At 41.3% G+C, this 19,520-nt stretch overlaps 1 protein-coding gene and 1 non-coding gene across 2 annotated transcripts in view; both read right to left on the bottom strand.

Annotated features, from left to right (window-relative positions):
- Positions 1-3,152: 3,152 nt before the first annotated feature.
- LOC115227523 (protein sarah) overlaps positions 3,153-19,520 on the bottom strand; it is a 129,676-nt gene continuing 113,308 nt past the window's right edge. Inside the window, exons 4-5 of the mRNA XM_036500779.1 lie at positions 9,095-9,260; positions 3,153-3,911 (exon numbers count right to left, since the gene is read on the bottom strand). Coding sequence (XP_036356672.1) covers positions 3,775-3,911; positions 9,095-9,260 — 303 coding nt within the window. The 3' untranslated portion in view covers positions 3,153-3,774. The remainder of the gene's footprint in view (positions 3,912-9,094; positions 9,261-19,520) is intronic.
- Positions 5,747-5,862, bottom strand: LOC115208862. The gene has a single exon (XR_003881296.1). It is a non-coding gene; the product is annotated as a U6atac minor spliceosomal RNA (small nuclear RNA).

Here is a 19,520-nt window from a genome sequence, read left to right on the forward strand (position 1 = left end):
ACTGGTTGGCATTAGGAAGGGCATCCAGCTGCAGAAACTCTGCCAGATCAGATTGGAGCCTGCTGCAGCCTTCTGGCTCACCAGTCTTCAGTCAAACTGTCCGACCCATGCCAGCCTGGAAAGCGGACGTTAAATAACGATGATGATGACTCTAATTACAGGTAAATACATTTCAACCACAAGCTATCTTTTTTTCTCGATTTGTTTACTTTCTGCATAATGGTTTGATTCTGTATGTGATCATTTCAGACAAGCTTACCTTTGCTTGATTTCTCCATATCTTCCATTGAAAAGGCCTCAAATTCAGAATCACTGCTCGATAGCAGGAAACTGTTATCCATTTTAAAAGTTTAAAAAAAAAAAAATCACCGAAGTAAAAAATGGGAAAAAAAAAAACCTTCCAAAAGTCTCAGAGCTCAGGTCTCACATCAATGTCAGATACTGTGACTCAACTGTTTACAAAGCGAAATCAAGTGTTTTCACAAATGTACTCGGTGACTGGCATCCGTTGCTAGTGGAGTGCTAAGAGTACCAAAACTCGGTGACTGACATCCGTTGCTAGTGGAGCGCTAAGAGTACCATACAAGTGAGATTGTTGCCAGAGCAACAAGCTGGCCTTCGTGCCGATGGCACATTAAACACACCATTCGAGTGTGATCGTTACCTGCGTTGCCTTACTAGCACTTGTGCTGGTGGCACGTGGAACATTTGAGCGAGGTCGTCGCCAGTGCCGCTGGACTGGCTCCTGTGCAGGTGGCACATAAAAAGCACCATTTGGGCATGGCCATTGCCAGTACCACCAAAATGGCCCTTGTGCCGGTTGCACGTAACTCTCAGAGTGGTTGGCATTAGGAAGAGTATCAAGCTGTAGAAACTCCGCCAAATCATGATTGGAGCCTGGTGCAGCCATCTGGTTAGCCAGACCTCAGTCAAACCGTCCAATCTATGCTAGCATGTAAAGCGGACGTTAAATGATGATGATGCTGATGATGATGTACTAACGAGATTGGTGCTGAAATTCATATTTAAATATCAATGGGTTCCCTCGGCTGGGTTGGTAATGAAAGGGTGAAGTCACATGATTGCAAAGAGAGCTTCTTAACCACGCATCCGTTTTATTCAAGTTGCAGCCATTTACTTTGAAACAAATCCTTGTCTGTCAAAAACATGTTTAGTGCGTCAATATACAACATTCTCAAAGATTCTTTACCATGACAAAGCTGTGTGGACTTACTTTCAGGAATCCAAACAGTGACCACCACCAGTAATATATAAGTGAGATTTTCTCAAAGCCTGGTAAATCAGAATAAATCTTTTTGAACATAATGATGTGGTAAGAAGCTTGCATTCCAACCACATGGTTCCGGGTTCAATCCCGCTCTGGCACTTTGGGCAAGTGTCTTTTACTATGGCCTCTGGCAGACCAAAACCTTGTGAGTAAATTTGGTAGAAAGAAACTTAAACAAATCTATCATATATATATATATATATATTCTTTTATTCTCTTGTTTCAGTCATTTGACTTTGGCCATGCTGAAGCACCGTCTTTAGTCAAACAAATCGATCCCAGGACTTATTCTTAATAAGCCTTGTACTTATTCTATTGGTCTCTTACCGAACTACTAAGTTACGGGGACATAAGCACACCAACATTGGTTGGGGAACAAACACAGACAAACAAACATATATATATATGACAGGCTTTTTCAGTTTTCATCTACCAAATCCACTCACAAAGCCTTGATCAGCCTGAGGCTATAGAAGACACTTGCCCAAGGGTCTGAACCTGGAATCATGTGGTTGGGAAGCAAGCTTCTTAGCACACAGCCACTTCTGCACCTACATATATATATATATATATATATCATCATCCTCATCATTAGCATCATTGTCATTTGATGCCTGCTTTCCATGCTGGCATGGGTTGGGTAGTTTGACTGAGGACCAGATGGCTGCACCAGGCTTCAATCTAATCTGGCAATGTTTCTACAGCTGAATTCTCTTCCTAATGCCAACCACTCCGAGAGTGTAGCAGGTGCTTTTACGTGCCATTGGCATGAGGGCCAGTCAGGCAGTTCTGGCAACGACCATGCTCAAAAGATCATTTTTTATGTGCTACCTGCACAGGAGCCAGTCCGGTGGCACTGGCAACAACCACGCTCAGATGTTGTTTTTCACATACTGGGAAGGTGACGCTGGCAACAATCATACTCGAATGGTGTTTTTTCTGTGCCACCTCAATGTAATCGACTTAATCACCCTGTCTGTCCTTTATTGTCCCCTCTGTGTTTAGCCCCTTGTGGGCAGTAAAGAAATAAGTTGAGCTCCAACATCAGCTTTGGCATGGTTTCTGTCACTGGATGCCCTTCCCTAGTGCCAGCCACATTCATTCATTGTTCGACTGTGGTCGAGACAGTGGAATTTACTACCACGGTCCATCATAGCATTACGGAGGTCCTGTTGCTGGATGCCTGTATCCCTGGAGATTACATCAGGGTAGGAGAGTGTGCGCCCTCTGGTATCGCGAGCAGATGGCTTCCAGAGGAGAAGAGTAGAAATTACCTCGTTTTCAGCTCTACAACAATGTCCAACAAACTGGACTCTTCTACCTTTCATAAGAGATGATACAGGTGGTAATTTCCCATATATTTGTACTTTGGTTGGATGGCGCTTCCACGAGAGATTTTCTGAGCTCTCATAAGGAGGCAAGTGTAAGTTCCATCCAACTGCCTCTCAAGCTGGTTGGATGACGCTTCCACGAGAGATTTTGAGCTCTCCTAAGGAGGCGAGTGTAAGTTCCATCCAATCACCTCTCGAGCTTCTTTGATAACGTCCAGGTTTCTGAGCCACTTTACTGAGTGTACTGGGTGCTTTTCTCTAGTTAGGTTGCCAGGTTCTCTAGTGAGGTTGCAAGACAAGAAAAGAATGGGAAGAAGGAAAAAAAAAATGGCAAAAACCCCCTCAATTAAACAGGGGGCTATGTATATACACACACATTAAGATGACAAATGTAGATGTTGTGTAACTATTTAATACCCATCTCTCTTTTATTTCCATAGTGACGTTGCTCATGAACAGAGTTAGAAATCCAGTCAGGTATATTTAGATTTAATATATTGTTTGTGTGTATAATAAATGTTACAACATAATAATTAAATTTAAAATATAATTTTAATTTACAGTTTGTTGTGCCTTGTTGAAAGAGGAAAATAGACAGATAAATCCACAAATTATCAATATGACAGTGCTTTTACATAAAGGCATTGATGGATACTAAGAGATTACTGGCTGCTGGTGTTGGTGAAGGTGGTGGTGGTGGTCGTGGTGGTGGTGGTGGTAGTGACAGTGGCAAAGTAAGGTTGGTCCAATCCAGTTGCTGGTAGAAGTGAAAGGAATTTCTGGTTGTTTGTTTAGAAAGACAGGAAGAGGAGAAGCAGGGGGAGATTTTTTTGTTTTGTGGGGACGATAGGTGACTGTCCAAGCAAAGTCTTAGCAAATATAGCAGTAATTAGTAACATTGGTTTTAGCGTAGAAGGGTGTTGAAGAGAATAAAATCAAGGGACAGGAAATACAAAGGAAACATTTTAATAAAAAATTGAGGAGAGAAAGGAGGAGAGAGAAAAAAAAAGTAACGTGGAGAGGAAGGAGAGATTAAAAAGAGAGAGAAACAGGGTTTTTTTTTACAACAAACACAGAAAATCAGTTCAAGGAGAGGAAGGTGAGCATTTTTAAACCTTTTTTTTTTTTTTCCATTTTTTAAAATATTTTTCACATTTAGTTGACTCTGTCGGGACACATAGTTTGAACGATTTTTGGTTTGGCTAAATCTTTGAAGTCCTCTGGTTCCTCACAAATATGGACGACAATACCTGGTTGATTCTCTGTTGGTGGATGGAGTTCGTGGGCTTCCCCTGTCGAAGAGAAAAAAAGAGAGTAGAAAGAAAGAAAGAAAGAGACTCAAGACAAACAAGATGTTTATAGTACAAGTATTTACATTATTTACATTTGACGGATATTTGTCCTCATCTTGTTTGTTGTTAACACAACGTTTCAGCTGATATACCCTCCAGCCTTCATCAGGTGTCTTGGGGAAATTTCAAACCTGGGTTCTCATTCCTAAGATAGTTTTTGATATTGGCCGATGCCAGTGCCACCTCGACTGGCCTCCGTGCCGGTGGCACGTAAAATGCACCAATCCGACCGTGGCCTTTTCCAGCCTCGCCTGGCACCTGTGCAGGTGGCACGTAAAAAGCACCCACTACACTCACGGAGTGGTTGGCGTTAGGAAGGGCATCCAGCTGTAGAAACATTGCCAGATAAGACTGGAGCCTGGTGCAGCCTTCTGGCTTCCCAGATCCCCGGTCGAACCGTCCAACCCATGCTAGCATGGAGAACGGACACTAAACGATGATGATGATTATTATTTACATTTGACGTATATTTATTTGCATCGTGTTTGTTGTTAACACGATGTTTCGGCTGATATACCCTCCAGCCTTCTTGGGGAAATTTCAAACCTGGGTTCTCATTCCTAAGGTATTTTTCAATGTTATTATTATTGTTATTGTTCAGGTCACTGCTTGGAATCAAACTTGGAATCTTGGGGTTAGTAGCCTGTGCTACGCCATATCCCCAAATGTAAATAATGTACATAATTCCTCATCTCTTAAATATAGAACTGTAAGACGTTTCTAGTACAAGTATACCTTTATCTTTATTCCAGTCCACATCCACAAAACCATCAAATTGTCCGATTACCAAAGTTTCACATCACCAACCAATTGACCCAACAAGACCCTGGCTATTTGTTTTGTCAGAACAACAGCAGACCCTGTTCTTCTAAGCTAGCAAGTTGTACATCAACCTCGTCCAGACCAACCTTCATTTTTACATACATACCTACCTTTTCCCTTTTTTCCACCCCTATTGTCCCCCCCATTAACCCTATGATAGACTGGCATCGCATCCAAGGGGGTGAGTGTTGCAGTCTAAGTCACTCATACACCATGGAAACCTGATTAATCCTTCGGTGTTTAAACCAGCCACATCTGGCCAAAATTTCTGCTAGTATAATGCTCAAACTGGCCAAACCTGGTCTCACACCCACTCTACAATGTCCGACAATCACATCATTGTAATCTCAAAGCTACAAGACAATGCATAATAGATAAACATTACTTTTGACAGAATAATCTGAATGGCCTTGGATCTCTAAGTCTATTATCTCACATCCCAAACTCCTTAAACACTTTACTTAATCCTTTCTTTCCAGAGTAAAAAAAAAAAAAAGCCTCTCCTTGACACATTTTCTTCACAGTTTATCAGCAAACAAAAAAATTAATCTCATTACTAATGACCTTGATCTCGTAGATCTTGTGGGACCCGCATCAGGCTCCCTCTTTGCTTGAGTACAAAAATAAACCTTGACCTTTTGAATGTGGAAAAATAATATATCCACTCCAAATTTTATCACCATTAACTGCAGAATGCAGTTTTATTCCACAGCTTTGGAAAAAAACTCTCCTTACACTATGAGAAGCAAAAGAACCCCTAGTGGCACGTGTTCAGATTAAAAAAATTTTCCCCCATGTTTCATTAAATAGCCATAGCCTATGCCAGTGGGTGGAAGCAGCCCCTTCTGAGTACCCCTCATTCATTGGACAATAAACTTTGCTTGCCAAGACCTTAAATCCTTAAAAATGTTTTAGTCCGAAGGCCACGGCCATGCTGGGGTACCACCACTGATAAGAAAAATAGGTTGCTCTGAAGTAGAGAGCAATGCCCATATGTGTTAGAAAGATCGATTGATCTCTTCCGTCCTTGTCAAGGGGAGTGCTAACCGTCTCTCCTTTTTTGCAACACCTATCGAGACAAGTGAAATCAAATCAAAATCACTGACATGGCCGATGACAGTACCGGCTGATTGATACTCGTGCCAATAGAACGTTAGAAACACATCTGAGCGTGATTGTTGCCAGGGCCATGGATTGGCTCTCGTGCCAGTGGCATGTAAAAAGTACCATTTGAGCATGATTGTTGCCAGCGTAAGCCTTACTGGCACATGTACCGGTGGCATGTGAAAGACAGCATTTGAGCATGGTCATTGCCAGTGCCGCCGGACTGGCTCCCATGCAGGTAGCACATGAAAAAAATCTTTTGAGTGTGGTCGTTGCCAGAACCGCCTGACTTTTTGTTGTGGACATGAAAACCCTGCTTGTAAGAGATACTGAAGAAGCAGAAGTAGAAAATATCCATTCTATTTTTTGATGGGCAATTAACAACATTAAAGGAACGATTATGAAATGGAATTACTCGGTCGAAGTCGCATTCATAGATTTCCTGTAGACTTTAATAGTTGCAGTAAAGATTGTTTGCCAACATAACGTGGCATTCTTGCTTTAGGACGAATGTTGCTGTAATTTAGCCCCAGGAGACATCGTCTCCAGCTGACTATTCGACATGATCTGTGTCCTTATATTTTTGAATCTTTGCTCCAAAGTACCGTTGCTGAACACCTCCCATTGTGAGATTTAAAAATAGTAATTTTCTAATTAACAGTTGCAGTCAGGAAATAAAAACAGGTCCAGACTTGAGTTTGATGGAGTTTACTATGTCACAGTTTTCTTCTTTCAGTGGAAACTTTGTCTACAATTCTCCATAGTTTCATTTCTGTTGAGAGGAGTCTGCAAATGGTTCTCTGGGGTCTGCAAATGCAGCCCATTGCCCCCTTTTGCAGAATGGCATTTTACAAACACCTGTTCCCAAGTTTTCAAAAAATAAAAGTGCCCTAACTCAAACAGAAGTTGATTTAATGCAGTATATTTCCTTACACTCTCCAATCTGTTTAGATGTTTGCACGCGCAGCCAGCGTCCTCTGTAGGAGGACTTTGGGGCACATGGCCTGCTAATCATCATCATCATCATCGTTTAACGTCTGCTTTCCATGCAAGCATGGGTTGGACGGTTCGACTGGGGTCTGGGAAGCCAGGAGGCTGCACCAGGCTCCTGTCTGATCTGGCATGGTTTCTAACAGTTGGATGCCCTTCCTAATGCCAACCACTCTGTGAGTGTAGTGGGTGCTTTTAACGTGCCAGGTGAGGCAACAATGATCAAGGACATCACATGGGAAAAGAAGACAGGTTATGGTGTGCCTGGCTGTGGTGGATCAGTCCAATCCATGCACAGAAGGCTCTGCTCCTGGTCATGCACTGGTGGTCTGTTGGGACTGAAAGCAAGGAGGTGGCTCTGGACCTCCATGCTCCTGAAATCCTGTTCTTCTCGTAAGAGGTGGCACCTCTGTTACTGCAGCTTTTCCTAGCCAGGGTGCTCTTGTGGTTGCATTTCCCAGGTGCCCGGGTTGATCTCAAAGCTCTTCTGTGTATCTTTGAAGTGCTTTTTCTCTCCACCTTGTGTGTGCTTGCCATCCACCAGTATTGCAGTGATTTGTCTGTTAGCAACAATAGTAAGTTGTGCTCAGTGACACTAGTCGTTATTGCACAGTTGTCTCTGAACCACAACAGTCAGTATTGTACAGTGGCACATAAAAGGCACCATTCGAGTGTGATCGTTACCAGTGTCGCCTTACTGGCACTCTAGCCCCGTGCTAGTAGGGTGTTAAAAGCACCATCCGAACGTGATTCTTGCCAGGGCAGCTATCTGGCCTCTGTGCTGGTGTCACGGAAAAGACACCATTCGAGCGTGATCGTTACCAGCATCACTTTACTGGCACTTATGCCGGTGGCATGTGTAAAAGATTTGAGCAAGGTCGTTGCCAGTACCGCCTGACAGGCCCTCGTACCAGTGGTACGTAACAGCACCCACTACACTCACAGAGTGGTTGGCGTTAGGAAGGGCATCCAGCTGTAGAAACACTGCCAGATCAGACTAGAGCCTGGTGCAGCCTCCTGGCTTCCCAGACCCCAGTTGAACTGTCCAACCCATGCTAGCATGGAAAATTGACGTTAAACGATGATGATGATGACGATCTGGTGTTTACCAGGACACTTAACTGTTAATGCTACAAGTAGTGGTTGTGTGTACTGAGGTGAGAATCATTTGCGTGTCATACTTAAATTCTTCCTAAAGGAAAGTTACCTGTGACAAACCAGCACCCTGTCCCAGAGAAGAATTACCTCTCATTTGATTAATACTACAGAAACCTGAGGTGGGGTCTTCTCCACTGGATTGTTGTAGTTTAGCAAAGAAACAATTATTTGGTCATTTTAGCAAATAGTTCTATGTTGCAATTCCCTTGATTGGCTTCCAGACACAGATCAATTGGACTGCAAGGTCTGGCAGTTCTGTATCAATTTTATATATATATATATCATCATCATCATTGTTTAACGTCCGTTTTCCATGCTGGCATGGGTTGGACGGTTTGACTGAGGGTTGGTATGCCAGATGGCTGCACCAGGCTCCAATCTGATCTGGCAAGATTTCTACAGCTGGATGCCCTTCCTAACACCAACCACTCCGAGAATGTAGTGGGTGCTTTTTACGTGCCACCAGAACATGGGTTAGTCAGGCAGTTCTGGCAACAACCATGCTCAAATGTTGTTTCTGACGTACCACCAGCACATGTGCCAATAAGGTGATGCTGACAACAATCACGATTGAATGGTGCTTTTTACATGTTACCAGCATGGGAGACAATACGTGGCCCTGTCTATGATCATGCTCGGATGGTGCTTTTAATGTTTCACTGGCAAGAGTGCCAATCAGGCAGTACTGTCATCAGCCACGTCAGAGATTTTGATTTTGATTTCACTTGCCTCAAAAGGTCTTTGCAAGCAAAGTTTATTGTCCAATGAATGGGGGGGGGGTGCTCATAAGTGGCCTGGTTACACCCACTGGCATAGGCCACGGGCTATGGTCTCACTTGGCTTGCCGGGTCTTTTCAAGCACACACACACACACATGTTTGTATGTATGTATACACTACTGTTTGATTGTCCCCCATATTGGTTTTTAATCCTTTTGTGACAGACACTGCACACAAAGATACTAAAAAAAAATGAATAAAATTCTGTGAAAATGATAATTCCTGAAGTACAGAAATAATATGAACAACAACAAGAACACCACCACTTACCTGGACTGAGGGCAGCCACTGCTGCCAGAAGGTCATAGTTTATCACAGGTTCTGTCTCAAGTGTGGGCTCCCAGCCAACTGGCGGAGAAGCAGGGGGAGAGATCAAGTGTTGTCGAACAGGCTTTGGAGGCTGGAGAAGAGGCTGGCTGCCCAGGCATTTGGTTGGCTGTCGGATAGAAATGGAGGAAGACGCTTGGTTAGAAACGAGAATATTAAACTGATCTGGAGATGATGTGCAATTACAATATAGACTTGGAAATTCTAAATGTTAACAACGCAGTCATAGGATTTGGTTCAATTTCGGGCAAGTGAAATCGAAATTGAACCAAATCTTATGGCTGTGCAGGTGTCTCAAGTAAAGAAACACTGTTTCGACCCTGTGCTTGAGGAGACTTATTGAGTCAAGTACATCGACATCAAAAATCAATGGAAATTGTAGTTGTGATGCCTATGCCGGTTGCACATAAAAAGCACCATCCAAACATTGCCAATGCCAGTGCTGCCTTGACTGGCTCCCATGCAGGTGGCACGTAAAAAGCACCAGCTGATCGTGGCCGTTGCCAGCCTCCCCTGGCACCTGTGCTGGTGGCATGTAAAAAGTACCCACTACACTCATGGAATGGTTGGCGTTAGGAAGGGCATCCAGCCGTAGAAACACTGCCAGATCAGACTGGAGCTTGGTGCAGCCTCCTGGCTTCCCAGACCCCGGTCGAACCGTCCAACCCATGCTAGCATGGAGAACGGACGTTAAACAATGATGATGATGATTATATAATATATATATATCACCTATTTCCGAATTACATTACTTGGCGGTTGGAGTTATGGCTGCTCTGTCTAGTGGACGAATGGCCTGTTAAGGCCATTCCTAAATTGTTATATATTTACATTTTAGTCTCATGACTATTTTTCTTTTCCACTGGGCCGCTGGTAGTGATAAATTTTTATCGAATTTTTTACTACTCTAAATTGATTAATTGATTATTTTCTGACTAATTCTGAGTTTGAATCGGCAGTTTATATTTGCTGCTGATAAGGTTGGCGCGATTGCGCTGGTCTTCGAAAATTTTAAGACAGATATTCCAGAGGCTTCGATGCAGTAGCCTCGTGTATATTTGCCTCTACCAAAGGTTTCTTTACTGACGAAGCGTGACCTATGGTAGATTAGCTTAATTTAATTTAATTAAGCTGGTCTATCATTAAAAACGCAGAAACGATGCATCGTCTAAAAGATGAATTAGGGTAAACGTTTTTAATTTTTCACCTATTTCCGAATTACATTACTTGGCGGTTGGAGTTATGGCTGCTCTGTCTAGTGGACGAATGGCCTGTTAAGGCCATTCCTAAATTGTTATATATATATATATATATATATATGTGTGTGTGTGTGTGTATCCTTGCCTAGAGATCATGTGATGGTTGTAAATGTGCATCATCTTCATACAAGCAATATCATTTGTTTCCATGAAAAATGAGTCTAGCCAATGGGGAAATATCACCTTACTTGGAAACAGGTAAAGGTTGGCAAGGTGGAGGGGGGTGGGCATCTGGGGCATAGAAAGTTTGCCCCAACAAATTCCATCTAACCCATACAGTGGACATTACATGACGATATATATATTCTCTTTACTCTTTTACTTGTTTCAGTCATTTGACTGCGGCCATGCTGGAGCACCGCCTTTAGTCGAGCAACTCGACCCTGGGACTTATTCTTTTGTAAGCCCAGTACTTATTCTATCGGTCTCTTTTGCTGAACCGCTAAGTGACGGGGATGTAAACACACCAGCATTGGTTGTCAAGCAATGCTAGGGGGACAAACACAGACACACAAACACACACACATATATATATATATATATATATATATATACGACAGGCTTCTTTCAGTTTCTGTCTACCAAATCCACTCACAAGGCTTTGGTCTTCTTGAAGCTATAGCAGAAGACACTTGCTCAAGATGCCACACAGTGGGACTGAACCCGGAACCATGTGGTTGGTTAGCAAGCTACTTACCACACAGCCACTCCTGCGCCTTTGATTCTTATATATTTTTATATGATGTTTATATATTTATATATTACTATATTTTTAAACGTCGGACTTTATATCTGTTCTGTAGATATAAATGAATATATGAATATATGTTGATCTTTCTGTGGATTTTGTAGTGTTCCTTTAGTTGCTGCTCACATTGCCTCCCCTCGGATTAAAAAGTGTTTATATATATATATATATATATATATATATACATACATACATAAAGTCAAGGGTACATAACATCTTGGCGTGAAATTGTGTTTGACCCGCTGGCTGTGACTGATGAAGAATTGGTGACCTGCGTCTGTTTTCCATTTGTTTGTACATTTATTACATGCTTTCTACCTTGTGTGTCTGTGTATATGTATATATACATATATATATATATACATGCATATATGGGCACAGGACATCACCAACAGTAAACAACAAGAAATACGAAAACAAATGAGGTCAATAGACAAACAACGAGGGAAACAAATGGAAAACAGGACAAGTAACATAAAGAACGACCCTTCATCAATTGTCCACTGAGTCCATCTACTCTTCATTTCGAGCATTCAACGACAATATGAGTCTCCAAAGACAGTTGCTCCCATAAATACCAAAATAAAATTCATGATTTATGGAGGGTCAAAGTCGGGAACAAAAACAGGACAGTGGAGACATAGAAGGAAACCGAAGGAAAACAAGCATGGAGGGTCGTTAGACCAGAACGAGGGTAAAATAGCGAATGCTGGAGAAATATTTTCTTTGATCAAACGCCAGAATGTAAGTGAGTAAGACAAATGAAAAAATACAAAATCTTTATATTTTGTATCTTTTCATTTGTCTTGCTTGCTTACGTTCTGGTGTTTGCTAAATTTTCTTGGGAACATTCCTTTCTTAGTGGTAAGACCATAGCGGATCTACTTCTAGCATAATGGATGTCCACTTAGTGGTCATCCCACTTATATGTATGTGTGTGTGTGCATATATATATATGTGACCTCGTGAGTACCGCTGGCGATTTTTTTTCCTCCGTCTTCCCTTATCAGGATCTTTCCTTCTCCTATGTTTCTGACGAAGAGCTCCGCTCGAAACGTTAAACCCTCCTTCTTCCCTTCTTTCCTGAGCGTCAATAATACTTTATTTGTTCCACATCCTCGCGTTGTTGTGTTTTTTTTGTGTTTTCTTGTTTGGATTAACTATATATATATATATTTAAGTAGTTGAATGAATTATCCTAGTATGGATAATTTGGTTAACCGATACCTGGGTAGCAAATTCATGTCAGAAAAACACGGTTGAAGCTACATGCCAAGGGCAGAGATCACGTGCTTTCGTGTGGAAATTTGTGTGTTTTTTAATACAAATAAATGAAAGAATGGAGTTGAACGACGATTTAACAAAAGGAATTTTGTTAAATCGTTGTTCAACTCCATTCTTTCATTTATTTGTATATATATATATATATATATATATATACACACACAAAGGTTTTGAGTTTTCCTGTTTGAATTACCAAAATCTTTGTGTGTGTGTGTGTGTGTATGATAGTGAATGATGATAACCCTCAGCCTGTCTATCTCTCTTTTTCTCTGTTTGAGAAAGAGGGAGCAAAAGAGGAAGAAAGAAATAGTTTATTTATAGGCAGATAAGGAAGGGCAGGTTCAAGATAAGTGATCTCTATATTTGTCTGTTTTATAAGACAAGGAATGAGATGGCGACAGAAATAACTTTTACGAGGAAAGGCAAGGACAGACAAAAAAAAAATTTATGATTCACAGTTTTATGGTAAAAATAGGAAAATAGATAATTTATAGGTACAGGTGTGACTGTGTTAAGTAGCTTGCTTACGAACCACATGGTTCTGAGTTCAGTCTCACTGCGTGGCACCTTGGGCAATTGTCTTCTACTATAGCCTCAGGCTGACCAAAGCCTTTCAAGTGGATTTGGTAGATGGAAATTGAAAGAAGCTGTTGAATATATGTATACCTATGTGTGTGTGTGTGTGTTTTTCCCCCTCCCCTTCTTAACAACCGGTGTTGGTATATTTATGTCCCTGTAACTTAGCAGTTTGGCAAAAGAGACTTGTTAAAAAAAAAGTCTTGGCGTCAATTTGTTTGACTAAAACCCTTCAAAAGTGGTGCCCCAACTTGGCCCCAACCAAATGAGTGAATCAAGTAAAAGATACAAGTTGAAATGTATAAAATATAAGGATAAAATCCATTTCAAGAATTTATCAAAAAGCCAGCGTGAAAAACCATTCCTATATATATATATATTTTGTTAGTCTTTTACTAGTTGCAGCCATTTGACAGCAGCCATGCTGGAGCACTGCCTTTAGTTGAACAGTTGAGCAAAATAGAATGATAGAACAAGTGGCAGGCTTAAAAACAAAACAAGTACTGGGAGGGGAGTTGGATTCATTTTATTAAAATTCTTCAAAGCCATGCCCCAGCATGGCCACAGTCTAGGGCCTGAAACAAGTAAACGATGAATAAAACCCCCCATGAATGCAAATATTTAAGGGGTAACTTTGGGGTGAGGGAAACTAAGGTGCTGTGAGTATCTAATGCTTAGAAGCCCTGGATTAGCAGTGTGGTAAGGAGTTTGGTTTCCAACCACAAGGTGCCAGGTTCAATCCTACTGCATGCCACCTTGGGCAAGTGTCTTCTATTATAGCTTCAGGCCAACCGAAACCAAGTGTTTTGAGTGGATTTGGTAGATGGAAACTGAAAGAAGCCTGTCACATATATGTAATGTCGATGTGTGTTTGTGTTTGTCCCCTACAACTGCAATTCAGCAAAACAAAATGGTAGAATATGTATCAGGCTTAAAGAGAAAATAAGTACAAAGGTTGATTTGTTCAAGTAAACCCTTCAATGTGGTGTCCCAGCATGGCCACAGTCTAATTCCTGAAACAAGATTCATCATCAGCATCATTTAACCCATGCTGGCATGGGTTGGATGATTTGACTGGACTGGCATGCTGGAAGGCTGCACCAGACTCCAGTCTGATTTGGCATGGTTTTCTACAGCTGGATGCCCTTCCTGACACCAACCACTCTGAGAGTGTAATGGGTGCTTTTACGTGCCACCGGCTTGGGTGCCATTTGTGTGACACCAATATTTCTCACAACAATGACTTTGCTCGGCTTGATGGGCCTTCTTCTCAAGCACAACACAAGGTCAAAGGTCTTGGTCATTGCCTCCATGAGGCCCAACACTCAAAAGGAACTGAACTGTTTTAATTATATATATTTATGTATGTAGATACAAACTTTAGGTTAGTTAAGATATGTTTGTGACAGATTCCAACTCCTAAAGTCAAATTCACTGCATTTACCATGAAGGAGAGATTCTCTCTTTTGGCAGAAAGTATCAAAACACCACATGTGCTCAGTGCTTCCTTCCAGCGACTTCTCAGATGCATGATTCTGGCTCTTTAGCCTCCTCCTTCAAAGGGAAATCTGATGAATGCTAACTTTGGCCAAAGCAGTCAACATCAAGTGACTGAGTTGCACTAGTGGACCCCCCCCCCCCCGCCACTTGCTAACCAGAATTGAACAGCAGCACCGGGCAGGGATTAGAACTAACCAAAATTTTTTTTCTTCCTAATCACTGCTTGGCACTGATCTGCTGCCCTGGGTCCAGAAGGTGGCTGCTGGAAGACCCTATGTCTAGCAACAGGACTCTGCACCATGCCACACGAACAGGAGAACCCAGTCATGGATGTCAGACAATTTCTGTGACCACATCACCCCTAACATCTGGTCGCCTAACTCCTCAGACTGCAACCTCCTTGATCATTATGTGTGGGGCACGGTTGAGTGAGAGACCAACAGAACTGCTTGTAATACCAAAGATCTACTGAAGGCAAAGATTATGGCAGCATTCACCAATTTAAACAAGGTGACCATCCAGAAGAGTTGCAGGTGATTCTGAAGTCGTCTGGAGGCTGTTGTTGAAGCCAATGGTGATTTTATTGAATAGATTTACTGTTTAGTATTTCAAGATATTTTTATGTAATTTCAGTAAATATATCTGTTAAAATAAGATGTCAGTATTGTTTTCATTTTTGCATAATTTAGACAACAGTTTATTCACTGTATCCTATATACATACATACATACATATATATATATAGAACAAATGGTGAGGGATTATCAATCTGGGGGAAATACTTCTTAACCCTTTTGATACCAACCCAGCCAAAACCGCCTCTGGCTCTGTAGTACAAATGTCTTTCATAAGTTCTGAATTAAAATCTTCCACCAAACCTTAGTCACAATTTATGTTCCCAACACTAGCTTAATGATAACTAAGTTCTTTTACTAAATTCTTTGTTATATTTGAAATTAATTGAATGAAGCACAGAACATCTCAAAATAAATACGGTAATGAAAGGGTTAAGATCTCTGTTTGCCCACCAGGCTAACAATATTGTTTGGATTAGTGAAGAACTTAAAATATTCCTAAGGCCAGGTCTGAGGTTACGGTTCATCATTAAGGTTAGTCATCATCATCATCATCATCGTCATTCAATGTCCATTTTCCATGCTGACATGAACTCGATGGTCTGACAGGAGCTGCACTGGGCTCCAATTGTCCGTCTTGGCATGGTTTCTCCAGCTGGATGCTCTTCGTAATGCCGACCACCTTACAGAGTGGACTGGTCAGTGATGCAATAAATTAGCTTTGACTGGTCACACAAGTAACAAGACAGCAATAGTGATCTGTGCATCATCATCATCATCATTTGATGTCCTCCTTCCAAGCTGGCAAAGGTTGAATGGTTTGCATATGCATGAGAACCAGGAGTGACTAATCAAACAAAAGCAACAGCTAAAGAGACTCTCTTGTTGACCATTTCAATAGCAAATGGCAGTGACCTCAATGTCACGGCTGATGGCCTTTAATGGAGATGTTGAATAACAACCTCAGAGGTTATCCAAGGACAATAGGAAACTATGGTTGAGAAACATGAAATTAAGAGTGTCCAAAGATCTTGGAGTTCTGTGATGCAAATCAGTGGTTTCCAAAGTGGGCAGTACTGCCCCCCCCCATTGGGGACAGTGGAAAGATCCAGAGAGACACTGAAGAAATGTGAGGTGATAATGGGGTGGCCAAAATGGGGTGATAGATGTAAAAAAAATATAATTATCAAGAGGTTAATTAGGTTTAAGTTTTATTTGTGAAATAAAGTTGTTTTGAATTTGCTGCCGAAAGTGGTTTATATTTGTGGTGGGGAGGGCGAGGGGTGGGGGCCAAGTGGGTGGCAGCCTGAAAATGTTTGAGAATTACTGAGCCGGTCACCTGACCAGCTCATGTAAACATACAAGCCCGGAAGACTTGATACTCAATGGTAAACAAGATAGACAGATACAAAATGTCATAACTTTGAGTGTTGGCTCTAAATTCTATAGAAAAATCTGTAGAGATAAAACTTTAAATGAAAGCAACACACTCATCATCATCATCATCGGTTAACGTCTGCTTTCCATGCTGGCATGGGTTGGACGGTTTGACTGAGGACTGGCAAGTCAGAAGGCTGCACCAGGCTCCAATCTTGACCTGGCAGAGTTTCTACAGCTGGATGCCCTTCCTAATGCCAACCACTCTGAGAGTGTAGTGGGTGCTGTTTTCGTGCCACTGGCACAGGTGCCAGTCAGGCGGCACTGGCATTGGCCATACTCAAATGGTGCTATTTACATGCCACTAGCACTGGTGCCAGTCAGGCAGCACTTGAATCGGTCATGCTTGAATGGTGCTTTTTATGTGCCAGCAGATTGGGGGAAAAGCACCATTTGAATGTGGCCGATGCCAGTGCTGCCTGACTGGCACCCATTGCAAAAAGGTAAGACACATTATTGACTTTTAAACCTTTTGATATACTTGGTAGCATGTTATTGGTTGCAACGCAAAATATGGTGTCCATACCAGTAATTAATAGGACAGATAGTTGTGACTAATATGTTTTCCCTCAGTGAATAACAATCCCCTCAACAAAGATTAATGATCAGGGATGTCAGAGCAGGAGACTGACAGAGCCAGGCAAGCAACACAATGTGAAGAAGAAAGGTAAAAATGTTGACAGTCCTTAACTAGACTTAACCCTTTCATTACCAACCTGGCTGAAACCAGCTCTGGCTCTGTAGTACAAATGTCTTGTTTTCAAAAGTTCTGAATTAAAATCTTCCACCAAACCTTAGTCACAATTTATGTTCCTAACACTAGCTTAATGATAATAACTAAGTTATTTTACTAAATTCTTTGTTATATTTAAAATTAATTGAAAGAAACATAAAGCATCTCAACAGAAATATGGTAACGAAAGGGTTAAAATATATAATAGAGAAACAATTCTTAACCCTTTCGATATCAACCTGGCTGAAACCTGTTCTGGCTCTGAGTACAAATGTCTTGTTTTCATAAGTTTTGAATTAAAATCTTCCACCAAACCTTAATCACAATTTATGTTCCTAACACGAGCTTAATGATAATGAAGTTATTTTACTAAATTCTTTGTTATATTTAAAATTAATTGAAAGAAACAGAGCATCTGAACAGAAATATTGTAACGAAAGGGTTAAGTTCAAAGGATTAACAGTTGACATATATGCCATGAAAGGTAAGAAGACAAGGAAAAAGGGGGCAATTGGGAGTTTTCACAAAACAATCTGCTGTGCAAGAGACAATGATACAATTTTGGGGATTGTTTAAATGATGGAATCCCCTCTGATGAGACTCCAATGAAGGATGTCTACTGCATAGGTTTATATGTATGCGCATTATTTTGTCACAGTGGTCCGTTACTCTGGAGTTTCCTTGATGTGTGGTTGGTTCCTTGCATAGAGGAAGAACAGACAAGGAGTGAACACACAACTCTCTGCTGACGGAGGAGGCTGGCGGACATAAAACTGTATAAACCTACAAGCTGGCTTTCCACTGTGATTGGTTGAAGAAAAACTAAGATTGGAATGTTTTTACCCATTGCTTACTGTTCGAATAACCAGCAGCACATTGAGGAAAGGTCTCGCTAAATAAAACATGATTTTACAGTTCTATATTAAAGAGATGAGGAATTATGTACATTATTTACGTTATTACATTTGATAGATATTTGTCCTCATCTTGTTTGTTGTTAACACGTTTCGGCTGATATACTCTCCAGCCTTCATCAGGTGTCTTGGGGAAGTTCCGAGCCTGGGTTCTCATTCCTAAGGTATTTTTTGAGGTTATTCTTTTTTCTTTTTTTTTTTTATTTATTCTTTTTACTTGTTTCAGTCATTTTGACTGCGGCCATGCTGGAGCACCGCCTTTAATCGAGCAACTCGACCCCGGGACTTATTCTTTGTAAGCCCAGTACTTAGTCTATTGGTCTCTTTTCTCGAACCGCTAAGCGATGGGGACATAAACACACCAGCATCGGTTGTCAAGCAATGCTAGGGGTACAAACACAGACACACAAACATATATATATATATATATATAGATATATATATATATATATATATATATATATATACATATATATGACGGGCTTCTTTCAGTTTCTCTCTACCAATCCACTCACAAGGCTTTGGTCGGCCCGAGGCTATAGTAGAAGACACTTGCCCAAGGTGCCATGCAGTGGGACTGAACCCGGAACCATGTGGTTGGTAAACAAGCTACTTACCACACAGCCACTCCTGCGCCTTATTATTATTATTATTAAGGTGGCGAGCTTGGCAGAAACATTAGCACGCCGGGCGAAATGCTTAGCGGATTTCGTTTATCTTTACATTCTGAGTTCAAATTCCGCTGAGATCATCTTGGCCTTTCATCCTTTTGGAGTCGATAAATAAAGTACCAGTTGCATACTGGGTCGATCTAATCGACTCACCCCATCCCCCCAAAATTTTGGGTCTAGTGCCCTAGGGTAGAAAAGATTATTATTATTATTATCATTATTGAGGTCACTCGGAATCTTGGGGTTAGTAGCCCGTGCTCTTAACCACTACGCCATATGCCTGTGGGCATCTTATCTTATTACTTATCTCAGTCTCATGCCCTGCTTGACAACCAGTGTTGGTGTGGTTACGTCCTAAAACAAAGTACTGGGGTTGATTTATTTGACTAAAAATTCTTTGAGATGGTGCTTCAGCATGGCATGGCTGCAATCTATTGGAGACACACACAAACACATGCGATGGGCTTCTCTCAGTTTTCCTCTAAACGCTCTCATAAGAGTTTACCAAAGCCTAAGGTTATAGTAAAAGACACTTGCTCAGGGTCCCATGTAGAGGTACTGAACATAAAATCTGGAGTACTAAGTTATGTCCATGTTCTTTCTCTTATATATATATATAACATACTAATAAATATCTGTAAATATAAAACCATCCTGATTTCTGAGTACCTC

The sequence above is a fragment of the Octopus sinensis genome, linkage group LG2 (assembly GCF_006345805.1).
Source record: "Octopus sinensis linkage group LG2, ASM634580v1, whole genome shotgun sequence".
Taxonomy (NCBI): Eukaryota; Metazoa; Mollusca; class Cephalopoda; order Octopoda; family Octopodidae; genus Octopus; species Octopus sinensis.